A 17,439-nucleotide genomic window follows, 5' to 3' on the forward strand; every position below is an offset into this window, starting at 1 on the left:
CAAGTTGAAATCCTGTCGCACTTTAACGAAATAAATGTGTCTATTGCGAACAATTGTTACACTATTTCGTATTAAAAAATATATGATTATTATGTACTGAACACTTGAAGAATGTATCGGCGATGTATTACATAGATTTCACTGTTCAAAACAAGTGAATCTAAGTATAATGTATTGAATACTTACATTTATTTATTTAAGATATGGCTAAGAATGGTGCGGATATATGACGGCTGATAGAGCCTGTATGTATAGAAGTGTAATACATACCGTACGTAGAGACAAGGACAGATTTATGATAATATTTCTATCATCAATGAAATGCATCTATAAACTAGACATGTGGATGGATAACAGCAGTCTTATGTTTTGAAATAGAGCTTTGTCCTTGGCCGGGTGAAATTAAAAGAACAATGATAATCTATGACTACTAATCGTAGGTTGAAATGTCATGTGTAACAAAGCATTTCTCATGCACATTTGTGAGTTACACAGTTGTTTCCCACAAGTTCCTACAAGTTGACTGTGAAACTATAATGTAACATAAACTCATAAGTAGTTTTTGTATAACGTTTTTATATAATTCCTATGACAATTAATTGCTGTTTGAAGAAGACTTGAGCAAATTAATTTTACGTTCTAAGTCACCTTCACCAAATTTCAAAGTTTAATATATTCTTGTGAAATTTATTTATTATGATATGAGATGTTACTGTATTATTTCTTTTAGGATTTTAAAGCTATTTATGATAAACAAAATAAGTATTTTTATAGAAAAAAAGTAACAAAGTTAGAGATTTTGCGATAAAGTAAAAATGATTTGATGATGATAGGATTACTGTGTGCGTTCAATTGAAAATTAAACAGAAACATACAAGAATTAATTATCCTTTAAAATATTGACTGAAGTCTTTTTGTGGTATGACAAATATATTCAAGACATTTTTCCTTGTGCGTTTAAACTGCACGGGGAACCGGTTTCGGTATAAAAAGTAAAGTTTTTCTTTGGAAAGAACCATAAGTAGCTTAAGTAATAATAAGTTATGTTCTGTAATGTTACAACGGTATTTCGTAAATTTCTCTCGTTTATTTAAAATACAGATTATTACCCCTTCGATTTTTTTTATAAATCATCTATTGTTTGTAAATATCAGTAATTAAGATAAATCTACGACTAAAGCAATTTCATTGCTAGTAAATTTTGTGCAATCACTAAAAAACACATTCCCTACCTTATATTTTTACCAAGAAATCATAAGAAAGTTATTAGTCGAAAAATTAGTTATCTTTAATCGATATTTACATAGTCCAAGGAGTCATAAAACTTACTAACTAACCTTGTTACTACGTGCAAAAACACAGCAACTAAGTTTTTGTTCATCTGAAAAATCAATTCATCTTTTCTAAAACCTTGCAATTTATAATGTAACTTATTCAAGTATTGCATACAACACAGTACTTCTTTCTGAAATATACGAAGACTAATTCTTTTTTTTACATAAATATCATTTCAGAAATGTGTTTGTGGCTTTTCACCCGCTGTATTGCACCAAGAAACCAATGCTTGTTTACTTTTTGTTAAATTTGCTTGCTAATACCAAATTTGCCAAAGAAAATACTAGCGAAAAATTCGTATTATTGGAAAATTCTTGGCTTTTAATAATTCAATTAGTAAATTGACTTAGTTGACCGCTAGTGACGTAAAAATCAATCTGAGTAAACCAGTTGTGCTGTTATCCAACCAACAAATATATTAGTTTAGTCCACACCCCACTTATAAATATGATTTGTAGACTGATGCATTGTACGGGTTTATGATGAGAAAACTGCAACAAAAATTTATTTTAAGGATGGATGGCCTTGCGGCGTATCCGGGTGTCTCGAGTTATGTAACGCATGAGTTCGGAGTCTCGCTGGTTTAAGACGTGCGGGGTAGGGGGGTCCCCGGTCTGCGTCGCCGCCGCCGCCGCCGGCGTCATCTCCGCCAAACTACCCTAGCTTGTAGTCCGCCCTCACTTCTTACGTATATTACAACAATCAAATTTAGTCAAATTTATTTACTTACTTCCTTTATTACGATTTATTTGTATTTTAAAAGAATTAAATTGGTGGACATTATACATGAATGTTGTTTTATAAATTCAGCAAGCTTTACGGGGAATGCGATTTGACTGCTAGCTGTACTTGACTTCATGTTTTAGGTCATTGAGTTGGTATGCAAACAGCAACATCGAACGCTTAATTATTATTAAAACAAAAGTAATAAATACCGGGATTTAACTTCTATCTAGAGTAAATTTCACCTTAAATTATGTTATACCACAATTTAATAGGATTAGAAAGGGTTAACTGACTTCGCACTTTTTGTCTTGCTATGTATATATCAGTTAAATGCTGTTTTTTTATGATGTTATACCAATGTTTGCATTGTGTACATATGAAATTGATGGTAGGAATTCAGTTTTCTCTTCATAATTTAGGTAGTCTAGTGATTTACACTTTCGCGAGATGTGTTATGCGTTGCGTAATGTTTCCGAAGATTTAACATTTAAGCTATCAATTGCTAGTTTGTTAGCAATATGCAGTCGTTACGTGCATGTTCGACCCGGATACTTGACCTACTTATCCATCGGTACAGACGACTCGTTACTCACCGTATCGTATGTCAGATTCTGCGACCTTATTTTTTATTCAAAATAGGATCGCGAGAAAAAATAAATATTCTATTAAAATGCTACTTCATTGACCTTTATAAAATTAACGATGGTTAAAAGTAAAACAGGTATTTCTTTTTAATTATGAATCTGCCCGATATTCTTCTACCGTTGCTAGTAGGAATAATAAATTGATAATAAACATAGACTTGATTATTAATACGATTGCTCCTATTCATGTTATATTCAGTCATGACATTTAATGTCATTTATTGCTTTGATTATTGTTTTTTGCAATTCTGTTTCGACATGTAGGTGTTTAGTGTGTGATGAAGAAATTATTTTAATAATGAATCACTTTTATCGTCAAGGAAGAGGTGTTTAGATAATACTAAATGGTATTGCGATGCGCACAAGAAAAACGCCGCATCAAGCATAGTAGGTACTCGCGACAACGCGACGGCGCGCGGCGGCGGTGGCGGCGGTGGCGGCGGTGGCGGCGGCGCGGTGCGGCGCGGTCGAGTAGGCGCGCAAGAGTCAAGGATCCTTCAAGATATTTCCTTTCACTTGCGACAATGCCTATACCTATAGCCAGATGTAGTATCGTTATGTTTCTGTGTGCTTCTCGATAATGTAAGTTCAAGTGACTACGTTATGTATGTGTAAAAGGCCAGCCACATTGGTAATAGAGGTGTAAAAAACGTTAGATTTTAATCTAAAAGCTTTTTTACATTTTAACATGACTAATAATGTTAAAGTAGTTGTTAGTAATACAAGGAACGAAACATACTACGATGCTTTACATAGTTTGTCTTTTTATTCAAAATATTGTTGCGTTTGTAGACAGTATTTTTTAATTCTCTTTATAATCATACTGTGCCAATCTATAACTAGATGTTATAGTCATCCAGAAAATACGTCTTAAGAAGTATAAGCTAGGAATGCGATATGATTGCATCTACTGGAACAACACCAAGTAATATTGTCAGCCGTTGGCTATCGTTATGGCGCGTACGTACTACGTAGCATAGACAAATGAAACATCGACATCACAAAATTATTAATAACAATCACATCATGATTGTTTCTTATTTATATCTTCAGGTCCAAGAAAATCTTGTGATAAATCTCCCTATTATGATTTTAGAGACATTTTAAATAAATGTTGTAGTACAAAGTATATCTAAGTGCATATACTATATGCATATTGATTGGTCAATGTTATATTGACTGCTAACACAATTAGGCGCCTATTGTCAGTTACGTAAAGCATCCGTCGCCGTTATTGCTTATTATCATCTCAACAGAAGCCTGGGTGCGCGGACCGAGACGAAGCAGGACTTTCACTGCTTTCTCTGTTATAAGCGGTATTGAACGTTTCTGCACCTCTATGTACCTAATGATTTCGATATACACACGAAACTCTAGCTCTCTCTTTATCTTAAGCTGCTAACAATGCTATTGATTATCGTCCTTATTATTACATCCATTTACACTGAATGTTACAAAACAGTTTGGAAAGTCTGTCGGGGCTTAAATATTATACAGATGCGTAATTGGAAGTGATGATGTGCAACAAAACACCTACAGGCAACAATACATGTCGGCGCGTTGGTGTCTGCCCACACCTATTGTTCATTTATTGAAGAATACAGCCACAATGATAATCACTTTCAGTTCTCCTGTCAATCGTATAACTTCAAAGAAATCATTCAAGTACATGCACATATACAAACAAATACGTATAGTAACTACACGTATCCTTACACAGCTAAGGATTTCATTTGCATTGCATACAAACATCTAAAGGCGGTTGAGCAACTTTTAAAGGCTAAACAAAGGCAATCGTGTTTTTGCATCAGCAGAATTTTCTATCCAAGTCACATTTAAATAATAATGTGCTTAAAGTGAAAATACCGTTTTACCAATATCAGCTTCAAGTGTAATTATTGTTCAACCACGTTGTAATTATTAATGCATAGAAAAAAATCATATATTTATTTAACCGTTTATTAACTTTTGCACGCAATGTTTAACTAGAAACTAAATTGATTTGAATTCCAATCTTTCATTGCATTTAGTACATAATACGTATAATTTTCAAGTCATGTAAATAAATGTTCACTTCCTAGGATGAACGATCTATACACGAGTGGATTTCATTGAGGGCAGCTACTGACCGCACTTAGTTCAAGAGGGAAACGTTATTTGTATGTTGAATTCAATTTTATGTAGGTATAAAATCTTTGCCCAAAGACTAAATATCGGTATTGTAAAATTGAAAACTTTAAGCGTTAAAGATGTATAAATATTTTAAACATGAGTAACTAATGCCATTGATGTTATTTTTATTAACTTATGTATGTGTATTACATACATTACATATTAAATAGGCACTTGTTTTTCTAAATATTTGTCTTTATAAAATATTAATTTATCATTTTGAGTTACTAATGTTGTAAACTGTGGTATAGGTATATGAATAGGGTACAAGAAAATAAAATCTGATTCAATTTTTATATTTTGTATTTTTAATTTTATCCAACAGACTTACAGTAGAAAAATCACATAAAGTATTAAACAGACCTATTAAATATTCATGTGAGTCTATATTACATTTATTTAGGTAGGTACTTAGACTACAGATGGGTTACTGGTGTACCAGAAGTACATTTTTAATTGCATCGCCACATATACCTAATACAATCGAATACTTCGAACAATAGTACAGTTTTGTTACTTTCAAGCACGAAAGTATTGTCCGTGTAACCCCTCCGTTGCAATTATAATATAACTAATTTGGAGCGCGCTCGGCGCGAGATCGCGGCGCTTAATAGTGGCCGTCGCCCGTGGGATCGTTGAGCCAAGGGTAATTGACGGGGCACCTGACACACGTCTGCAGGTTAATGGTTTCTCCGGGAACTTCCTTCGATGTGAGCTTGCAGGAGTGAGGAACCCAGCATGCGGGAATACCTTCGACCGCACACTTTTCCCGCCATGGCTCAAAGTTCTTGGCTTCAGTGATAGTGCGCGGGTTCTGGATCCATTGAATTACTTGAGTCATCGTAACAAAGTACACGTCATTGTGACTTTGAAGAATTTCATCGATCCAGTACAAGAACGCTTCTAAGAATTCAGGATTGTTTCTCAACCAAGCCGCGTGGAAGTATAGACCCAACGGGGCTCTGTTTTGGTCGTAATGCCTGTCGAAATTGTGATTGAGGAAGTTGTAGAATTGATCTCCGGTAAGAATGTTAGAACAGGAGTCGACCATAGCGCAGCCGGGCAGGTACTCGTCATTGTTGGGGTCTTCACGGCGATCGAGTTCGTTCATGACCATTTCCCACACGGCGTGACTTCTGGTCGGACAGCTTTGCAAATTGCCGTGGCAACGATGTGGCATGCGGAAGTACATAGTGTAAGGCCATAGTGGAGGGTTAGAGAGTGGCGCGGTAATGGTACTGTCATATAAGAAAGCTTGTTCTTCCATCATGGTGAACTGGTTGTTACCGCCGACACGCAGGTAAGGTGCACGCACGCCTACCACGCTGTTGTCTGTAACGTTGGAGAATTTCTCGATGATGACGCGCATGCCGGCCATCTCCTTACCCCAGTCGTCAACGGAAGCGTTGCTCCAGAAGCGTTCATCGTCATTGTGCCTAAGGAAAAAAAACGATTTTAAATAAAATGTCTTATGAGTTTCTTTATAAACTTGTAGTTAGTAAACTTTGTTCTGTGGTACTATCTTAAGTTCCTTAAGCTTAAAAATATAAAGTGTAAATTCCAAATGTCTTACGTTATGGAGTGGACTGCAATTTCGTGACCCTTTCTGTGGGTTTCTTGTACGGCGGAGTAGTTAGTATACTTGTGAGAGACAAAGAATGTAGCTTTAATGTCACAACCGTTCGGGTTTTTACGTTTGCCATTAAAGATTTCTTTGTAGAGTTCGATGTTGTTATTGTTGATAGCGTCATCAAAAGTAATAGTAATCATTTGTGGAACATCTCTGGGAGGAAGATCTCCAGGTACGACTGTTCCATCTTCAGAACAGAAGCAGTCTGGCAACACGCACTGTGAGGCGTCGCATGGCGGGGCCCTATTGGGGTCGTTGTCAATATCTAAAAGAAAGAAAATATCTTAATAAGAGTCTTAATAATAAGTCTTATTTTATAACAACACAGTAGTTCACTGGAATTTAACATATATAACATTTGATATCGCAAAGTAAACTAGTTTGTAATTATGATTTGACGTCTGTGAATTGAACTAGTGCCCTAGAAATAAAAAACGTTGCAAAAGCGCCAAGGATTACACAAGCCGTTTTAGGTTTGCATAATATGAACCTAGTTAGGGGCTACGCTATCTGTTACTTACGTGTCTGAGGTCATCGTAAATTGTCATTACGAAGCAATAATTAAACCGGTGCGTACGTATTTAAAGCAGTATATAGCCTTAGGAAAATTTAGAACTGAAACTTATACTTTCACTGAATGTACCTACCAATCAACGTTGATGTTTATTTAAGTTTAACTTTCTACTATGTTAGAGGTAACAACAAAAGTAACCTTTCTCATAAATTTTGAATTTAACATATGGAAGGCAAGATTGATGAGCTTTAAAATAAGTAATAATCATTTGAGTTACATATTTATATAGCTTACGAAACACAACTACAAAAATGACGGAAGTAAAATCATAGAATCCAGTTAGCACTAATGTACGCACCACATACTTAAAATTTGTAGCTACAGTAATTTAAAGTTCACTTGTTTTATTTGCAAAACAAACCTTTCGCTCCGCGTGTTCAAGAGATTGTTCGGTTTCGCGGTTGCCTTGTGCGGTAAAGAATTAATCAGTAGGTATGGCATATCATACAAAGCTTTAGCACGTATGTATTAACTTTGTTTCATAAGTATAACAAAAACGCACAAGTGAAAAGTAAAAATGTACTTTTACATTTTGCACTCCACTTGTTTTCTGTTCACGTTCATAATTACTATTCAATGTGAAGTTCAGTTTAGTTTCACATCGTACAGTATGACTAACGAAAAATAAATAGGCTAGACGCGTGCTGACTAACTTTAAAAGGTTGAGGTTGAGGAGTACATAGAGTTAGGTATGCATATATCATATATGCATTTCGAAGTTTGCCTGTTGATACTCGCAAACCGTATTTAAGAAATTTAATTTCATTACCTACATTGCGACAGGACAATTAAATGTTTAAATATTCAACAAATTGTAAACATAATAAGCAACCTATTTGCTTAAGGTGGTTTTCGAGTTAGCATTGAGAATTAATATATTTTAGGCCGAGCGATTGGCATTTCAGGCTGGTCGTTCGTCACACAAGCCGAGCAAGTTATGCGTAATTTTTGAGTGTTCAAGTTCAGCAACGTAATTTACTATGAGTTGGAATAAACGTTTATGGAGAGAAAAAATAGTTTAAAATAAATGTGTTTTTTATAATTATCACACGGTATATATAAATGTAAATATAGCTTACCGCAAGAGTTTTCGTCGGATCCATCGGCGCAGTCCTTTTCCCCGTTACAGAATAGACCTCGTTCAATACATGTGGAATCACCACAAGCTAACAAGCCATCTTGACATAACGGCTCTTCTGTGTACAAAAGTGGCTTAACCTTGCGCTCCTTGTTCTTTATTTTGCAATTCTTTACAGCATCTTTCCAATCACAAGTCTGCTTTTCAATGTCGAAGAATAAACCAGCGGGACAACGGATTGCTTGGATACCCTATTCATAATAAGAAAAGTAAATATAAATAATTACTGAGATTTTATCCTACAAATACCGCAAATACTAAATTAAATACTACTATCATAAACATCGATGCCCGTAGCAATTTATACGCATATAGCCTAAGCTTAAGTGTTTGTTAAACAGGAACATTTCAGAGTTTTGGATAATGTAACTAAAATAATGTAATTTTAGTTGAAACCTATAAATCTTGTGCGTTGAAAATTCATAGTTTTACTTTAAAATTCTAGCGAGTACAGAATGACGCACGAAAGATATAAATCTGAATATAAACGTGAATAGTCTTAGCGACATGACATACATATTAATAGCGAATTAAGTTTAAATGCCTCAATTTAAAATTAACTAAAAGCCCGGGAGTTTTCTTTTAGTTTTAATATTACGTGTAAAATATATATTCTTTTAAGTAAAATTGCAGTGTTTTATTAAATGTAAAAAATTTACTACACGTAAGATAATAATACTCTATTCAATATTTCAAAATACGTATATGAATTAGCCAAAGTATGAAAGTTATGTTTGTGCACTGACCGAGGCAGTGCACTGGATGACGTCGCGACAGTTGTCGCCCTCGCCGGCTATCAGCCGGAACCACTCGCCAGCGTCCTTGTCCTTGCATAGCTCTTGTTCCAGGCTTTCATCTTTCTTGGGCGCGTCGTCGGCTTGCCGCCGCCATCGATGACCATCGGTTACCGCTACGCAAACAAACAACATTATCAAGTCAGTGTTAATTCAAGTCGAAGTACCGGTTCAAGCCAATTATTACCGGAAATTACAAACTCTACCTCTTCCTAGTTGCCTACTTCCTGATAAGGAGCAGCTTTCAAAGTTATTGCAAAAATGTTTATACATATAAAATTAATAGTTTATAATTAAATATTTGCCGATGTTTTTTTGTCATTAGAACTAAAATGTCACTTGGAAGTTGTAATGTCAAAGGTGAAGTGAGCGCACGTGACATTTGACTCGCGTCTAAATGTCAGCGCTTAAGCAAGCAACAAGGACAACTCTTTCTAAGTTCTTCTGAATACACCGAATTGTTTCATTATGCATGGTATTTGATGCTTTGTGCGGATAGCGATGTCGAAATTATTTTAATTCGAAAAGGTCACGGAATTGTTGTTTTCCTTGACCGCCAGTTGTGAATCAGGAAATGTCAACGATATGCCTATTACATAGTATGTGAGGATTATTATTGAACTTGTTCTAAATTATTTGGTTTTTCTTTTGTTATCAGATAGTATAAATTTGCAAATACAGTAACTAAGCGTGAAGATGGTACGGTAACTATTATATGGTTTGTTTGCGTATGTTTTGTTGCTTTATTTTTATGTAATGTTTACCGAATTGTGGTGGTAATAAGAAATGGATGCGAGCTGTGTGCGTGATCGTGCACGTAACACACGGAAACCGAGCTATTGCAATATTATCTAACTGCCTGTTTGCTGGAGGCGGTGTTTGCCGCCGCTGCACAGCGCCGCAAAGGCTTCGTGTATCAACATGCGATAAGTTGCATGTTCTACACACATTATGACTCTACTTCTACTGACAACACATTGTTAATCGATCTCGCATGTAGGTTATTAAAGAAGCAATACGTTGCAATTTAGTTGCCAAAGAGTAAGAAGGCATTAGTTATTAAATATACCTAGTTAAGTTTATTTAATACATATATAGTTAGATTAAATTTTGATGTTCGTTAAAAAAACATGCAGGTATCGAAATATTTTAACTAAAACGAAATAATACCTGGAATATACAGTGTGATCTGTTTCTTGGTTCAACTAATAGGCGGTTGTTAATTGTCAAGACAAAGCAAAAGAGAGAACAAATAGCATCATGCTGTAAAAATGTGCCGCGACTCAGACAGCCTTGCGTCAGATATGCACAAGTAATACTAAGTATCGAATTCCTATAACTTGAGTTTCGCTGCTGATTTAATGTACTAGCTATGCTACAATGAATTACTTTAAACATTTTCAAGTATCAAGCTTTGAAGTACTTTTGGTTTGTCTAACAAAAATGTTATATTATTAAAAGAAATGGAAAGATTAACATTGCCGATGTTTAATCTATACTCAGAATTTTAATTTTTTTAAACGTAAAAATTTAATTCCGAGTGAATCTAAAACAGATTTCCAATGAACTTGTCTTATGTTCTCAATGTACACAAATACAACAAACATATTTAAAATTTCAATAGAATAGAAACTATTTAGTTATATGTGACTTTAAATTTGTATTCTACACATTCGCGTATAGATAACACGTAATTTTTGATGTCTCTGAAGATAAGATGCGTAAGGCTTTTAAACTATAGTGTTTACGGGGAAATCATTTAAAACACACATGTATGTGTTTAATGACAAAATATCAAAATTATACATATTCAGTCAAGATTTGTACTAATAATTATTTATTAAGTAGGTATCGTAACATGAATAATGCATGTCGAAATTAAAAAAATAGTTGTCGCCACCGGAACGATAAATAAGAACTTGTCCTCTTTGACCCGGATCTACCACGTGTTGGGCAGCTGTGTTAGTGCTGTCTTGTTTAGAGTACGTTAAATTAGTTGGAAAACAAATGTGTTTGTGTTGAAAACTAAGTATCTTAACGTGGTTAACATTTAAATACACAAATAAACTAGACGCAAGTGACCGTTTCCACTGTCGAAACACTTGTATAAAATCATATTGTTTCATACTCCTTGACAAAACAGATAACGATATAAATATGGTTCAATACAATTGTTACAGTTGTGATATTTCACCGAACACAGAACAATGAGCGCGTTGATGTCTTTTGTATGGCATACTCAACATGTTTTATCTAATTCTGATTTTTTAATTTTTATATATGTGACAGATATTTACTTAAATTAGAAATCAATACTTGAAGAAATATCATAAATTGATATGTTACAAATGCTATGTGACCTTCGTTTTTTCTTATAATAATCACACGAATATTATTGTAAACTTTTGGCAATTTTAAATCTTGGCACTTTTAAGAAATAAGTCGTAAAAATATTACAGACAACCAAGTATCAAAAGAATAGAGAATTTTATCAATTGACATGTGAGTAGTGAACAAATAGACAGTTATGCCAGAAGGCGCGGGCGTCGACCCACCACGCCAATTGCATACTAAAGTTCGACCTCATAAATATTTAGTTTAGTGCCACCTCTTGACTTTCCTTCTACTGCCACTTGTCTTTTGGTTCGAAAAGTTAATGGTTATAAGATGACAAATATAGAAGAAATATAATTTATTAAGGCGTATGTAATTTGTTAACATCTTATAGCGAGATATTGTAAAGAAATTTGCATAGTTATATTGTGTACGTGTATTGTATTTTTCTAATAAATATACTTCTAGTTTACAAAATGTTGTGTTTGTTAATTAATTATCATTTAATTATAGTGGTAATAAAAACTTTATTGCAAAAGGTACTTATCAGAGTGGAAACAATAATCGGTCATTCAAACCTTAGCATTTGAGTAATATTAGGAAAGATTATGAAATACCAGAGAATATCTAGTAAAAATTATGTTATAACTTGCAGGTTACTATTACTATTACTGCAGTAATATATGTGAAAAATACATAGATAAGTAAAAAAATTAATTACGGATTTTTTAAAGTAATCTCTTTAATCGACAAATCAACTTAATAAAATCGCTTATTATTGAATTGCTATTGTTTATCTATTATAATAGTCATCGACCATCAATAATTAAATGCATTAAAGCCTACAATGTATTAGAAAATACCAGACCAGTATTATTAAAATTGTGTTTTCTGGTATCTCATTTCAAGTTCATGTCATAAATATAAATAAATAATTTTAACGATAAATCAATAATCTATTGTAATAATATAGTTTTAATAAGTTTGTTTTTGCATATGTATATTTAGGTAAAACGTAATTGTAGTACAAAACAAATTATCGATTAATGGAACAGCATCAATTGTTAAACTTTTTATAACTTGATTTCCACAAAAATAATTAATGAAAATAACAAATAAATAAAGCCTTGTTTTAGAAATTCAATAAATCAATGACCTATTTTTATGATCAATGATAATGAATAAGTAATTAGTTATTCTTAAATGTAATAATAACTTACAAGGCAGTAAGTGGAGCAAAGTTAAAGTTGTCGCGGATACTATTACTTATGAATTCAAGAAATTAAAAGCATAATGATTTTATAATGTATTGTTTACATTGCTTTTTGTTTAGTTTACCAGCTAGCGACTTTAACGATACTGATATCGTATCGGTGATAGTAGCCTGCTTGCATAACTATATTGTTTTTTGTTTAGCATATTGAATATCATTTATAATAAGTCAGTGTAATGTATACGTAAAGTATTAATATTTCATGTAAATGTAATCATAACTTTTTATGAGAGTTAATAGCAAGGTGGTGGGCGCGAGGACGAGGTGTCGCTCTGTGCCTGTGCCGCTCCGCCGCCGGCGAGGGCCACGACTACCTCACTGACTGCGTGACGTCACCGGCGGCTGGCGGCTGGCGGCCGGCGGCCTGCAGCGCGCGGTACGGCGAGGCGGTTGCGGCCGCGCAACATTCAGCGAATGTGAAAGTTCTCAGCTGCTGCACTGAGCAGTCGCGACGACTACACGTTTGTACTCCACACACTTTGGCTTTTTTATTTTTAAATACAATACCTTATGTTCAGTATTGAAATATTTATAGTCAGAGTTAGTAAACATTAGCAAAAGCTCGAATATTTTTAGTAAGCTCCTTGACTTGACATTTATATGTAAACGGTTAGGCAACACTTCCATTGGCTCTGACAGATACATGTTTTCGTAACTCCGAAAATGTCCCACATTGTGACACAAAATCAATGCGTATTAAAATTTCGATTTCACTAGAGGGGAATTCAGAAGTGAGACTCGATAGTTGTCAGTGAGGTATAATTGCGAATGGCCTTGAAAGGCTCGCGTCGCATTGATTACATTCTTAAGTCATTTGATGCAAGGAAATCACGTTCTGTGGGATTAATTACTTAACTTTTGCTACGACACGAACCTCGAGACGACACGTTTGATGTAACTTCACTATTCACTTTTGTGAACCGACAGCCGTCGACGCAACCGATAATAGGAGATGCGCTGATGTGAGATCGCATCGTGTATGACGTCGCGGAATATGTGAGGACTGAAGGCGTAAGTAAAAAGGTTAGAACTCACCGCAAGCGAATATGAGACACGCGGCCAAAGTAGCGACACGGGCGTAGCGCGCCATGACGGGATCACAACAGGTCGTTGCGCGGCCAACGTGCGGTTAAATAGTGGCCTCAATCTGCGCCCCGCCCGCCCCTCTCGCCGCTGCGCTTACACTTCTGCTGGCACCCTTTGCACTCATCCTCTGTGAATCACCTGCATCTTCCAGCAGGATCAGTTAAGTAATCGCATCATAAAACATTCAAACTCCGCATATGGAACATTAAAAACCCACCATAGCGATCAACATCAATGTAGCGTATGAAAACACTCAACTCAAAGACCTGTTTGTCAAATGTGTGATAGCATACAAAGATTTGTTAACATATGACTATTCTTCGATAGTGAAAATGTAGGTCGATTTTATATGTCTGAATATATTTTTAACCTAATGTCATCTTATATAATATTATTAATAGTCGGATTGATAAGTTAAGGATATTCTAATTATTAAGTTTCCAATTAATGGAACAAAAACTACTGTTGTTACTGGTAAGATTGTAGTTTAGTCAGTTTGTAGTGTACAATGAATTAATAATTAAGAATTATTTAATCAATTATTCTTTATAAATACCCCATTAAAAGACGTCAATCTACGCTACTACTAATCTACTATATTTGTAAACTGCGAATAAGAATATGATAAATATTTTCCTAGAAGGGTACTCATTTCTTTGAATCCTTCAATGAAATGCGGAAGAGATGACTGATTCATGAAGTTAATGTTGTATGATAATAACTGAGTATTTTATAAAACTATTTATTAATTGACTATGTATTTACCAAGACTGTAACATAAAAAGCTAATCATTGTCGAAAGCTCCCCTCTGTAAACCTCCTTAAAGAGCCAGGTAGATGCAGAGGGGACACATAGGATAGAGCACTGAAAACAATCCATCTGCAGTGAACTTCTGGTTGTTATGTTTTTTATTTACATTTCATTATGATTTCTATCAATCAAGGGAGATGCTGCTCTTTTGTTTTTATACTTAAGTACGCTTATTTTATTATTGAATAAATAAAAATAACTTACACTAAGAGTTCTGTCAATGTTAGAAATATCATCGCACCCAAATTATTACCCAAGCTCAATGAAGAAAAAAACTCACCGAAGTTAACCGTTATTATTCTCTCTTTGTATAGAACAACTCTCTTGTATGTACATTATTCGCAATGTATAGCGTGTCAAAATATTTAACACTTGTTACCGCCAGATCGCGCTATTTATACGAGTTCGACAAATGTGCTATCGTCCTATTGGTGTAAGCTTGCGCATCTCTATCATAAGCGAATTATTTATATTTCTTTATAATGTTAATTGAAATCAGTAACTTAATCTGAATATCTGTAACAAAGGGACAAGGTCAATTAAATTCCGGGAGAGATTGTAATAATACTATGTGCATTACTTTCTCTATCATTTTTTTCATTATTCTCCCGCAACGCACTCAAATGCATCCCGGATGATGTTTTAGAGAGAAAAACCTTGTGACAATTTTTTATTGTGTTACGCAAATTATTCTCACCGCCGAGTGCATTGTTCTATTGCGGGAATGGCTTGCACTGTGTGTGAAGCGCCTATTGCGAGCATGACGTTATGAACACATCAAATTTTTAACATAAATTATAGGACAGAGTTAAGAAAATGATAAATAAGACATTATCGTGAAATATCTGTGAGGCTACAAATTGTATGTTAATTTGTTTTTGACCCTGAGAAATAAATAAATAAAGAACGAACAGGATAAGCCCCTTAGTTTTTTAAATAAGTCATAACCACGGTAAAATCAAAAAAATTCTAAGCGTTTCAATCATTTGTATGTATGACATGTAAAATAAACCAGGTATTTTTAAAAGAAAAAAAGGGATATTAAACATTTAGAAAAAAATAGATAATGTAGAAATTATCGTCGATATTAGAAACTACAATAATTCATCTCCCACGTTCATACATTTTTATGTTTAAAACCATATAACTAGTTAGTTATACCTTCAATACATTTGATGGAGCGTTTACGACCATCGCCCGAACGATGGAGGTGGTGCGTTCTTCATACAATTTAAATTTTATTTTAATGTTTATTCATGTAATAATTTTCGACATGTTAGTAGTATCTGTAACACAAACGTTTACCAGAATAATGAAAAAAAATAATGTATGTATGTATGTGGCACAATACTATGTAAAAATTAAAAATATAATAAACTAAAACCAAATATTGAAATATGGATTAACAATAATCAATAATAAAATAAATTGTATTATTAAAGCTTGAAATAAAAAATAAACGTAAGAAAAGAGGTTGATTCGATTTCTTTTTGTGTCAATATTGTATGTAAATGACAACACTGGGAAAATTACCACAAAAAAGGTCTCTAGAGCTGTAAATCTATGGTTTAAAAGTTACACATACGAACCATGAATGGTAAAATTCAAAAGATAGACAATGTGTCCCTAAATATTGGAATGTTGAACATATAATTTGAAATATCTTCAAAATATTTCATATTATTAGCTACATGATCAGGCAATGTACTGCAATACACAGGCCGGCGACATTGGCATGATTTAATAGTTGGAAGAGTCTTAGTCACAGAGCAATATCTTGATTCACATCTCCTGTGGAATACTTCCTATTTATATAGAGCAACCCTCACCTTACACAGTAAACACCCTTACGACAAAAGCCTCGCATAATGTGAGGGTGTTGCTATTTTTGGAAAGCAATTTGAGAACTAAGAGAAAATGTATGATAAGATAATGTAGACTGTTATAATTTTTAAATATTATTATTTATTTTCAGCACAGACGCTTATAACACGTAATCGTATGATCGATCTCCGTGATGAAATTAATAATGAAATAATAATAATGATATTCAACAAATTGTAAAGTTAAATTAAAGGAACTAAAGCCGCGTAAAAATACTGATACCAAGTAAAGAGTAACATAAAATTACAGCTACGAGATATCAGGGATTGTGCGATGTAAAAAGTTCAGGTTACCTTAAAATAACATTGTTAATAATTTTAATAACGGTCAAAGAATACTTGAACCAATGTGTACGTAAATAGTGGTGGTAGATGGATTGTGCCAAACGAGAATCCGTGATCTTGAGTACAATTTCTGATCACGGGTGTGTTCGTGCGTGCTTTCTAAGACAACGAATGAGGATAATACTAAATGAATAGAAAAGCTTGTAGATATTGCTTTATTTAATAAAATTATAGCCCATGAGAGGATCTATCAAGACGATAAAGTATAGCATTTCCAAAATCAATAGATATAAATCACAGGAAAGACCTCTTTACTAGAGAAATTCTTAGAATACTCAGTAAATCTACACTACCATAATTAGATAGATAATTAATATCACCATTCAATGTTCTACAAAATGTATTACATTTTTATAACAATTACTGTAAGCAACTTAAAAAACCTTTAAGAACATTAGTCTAAGTGACATTAACGCGGGTACCTAAATTTAGTACCCACCTAGCACAAACTACGTAGGCTAAAAGTTGTAGGCGTCTCTTCATAAAGCAGTTTCTACCACATTCATAAGTTACATGCTAACCCTAGTCATTACAAAGATATTCAGCTGTTTATCAATTCATTGCAATCCTACCAAAACTAGAATACAACCTAATACCGAATAGCACTTTAGTTACAAGATATTTGACTACATTCTCGTAGATGACGTAACACTAAGTACAGACAGATGTATCCGTAAACAGAATGTTATGTAAT

At 34.0% G+C, this 17,439-nt stretch overlaps 1 protein-coding gene across 1 annotated transcript; it reads right to left on the bottom strand.

Moving 5' to 3' along the window:
- Positions 1-5,162: 5,162 nt before the first annotated feature.
- LOC106099705 lies at positions 5,163-13,762 on the bottom strand. Its single transcript, XM_013278318.1, has 5 exons — positions 13,656-13,762; positions 8,966-9,129; positions 8,161-8,410; positions 6,451-6,772; positions 5,163-6,313 (listed from the first exon to the last, which is right to left on the bottom strand). The coding sequence occupies exons 1-5, from the start codon at positions 13,708-13,710 to the stop codon at positions 5,485-5,487; spliced, it is 1,620 nt and encodes a 539-aa protein (XP_013133772.1). The 5' UTR covers positions 13,711-13,762; the 3' UTR covers positions 5,163-5,484.
- Between the last annotated feature and the right edge of the window lie 3,677 nt (positions 13,763-17,439).

The sequence above is a fragment of the Papilio polytes genome, unplaced genomic scaffold (genome assembly GCF_000836215.1).
Source record: "Papilio polytes unplaced genomic scaffold, Ppol_1.0 DF824102.1, whole genome shotgun sequence".
NCBI classification, from domain to species: domain Eukaryota; kingdom Metazoa; phylum Arthropoda; class Insecta; order Lepidoptera; family Papilionidae; genus Papilio; species Papilio polytes.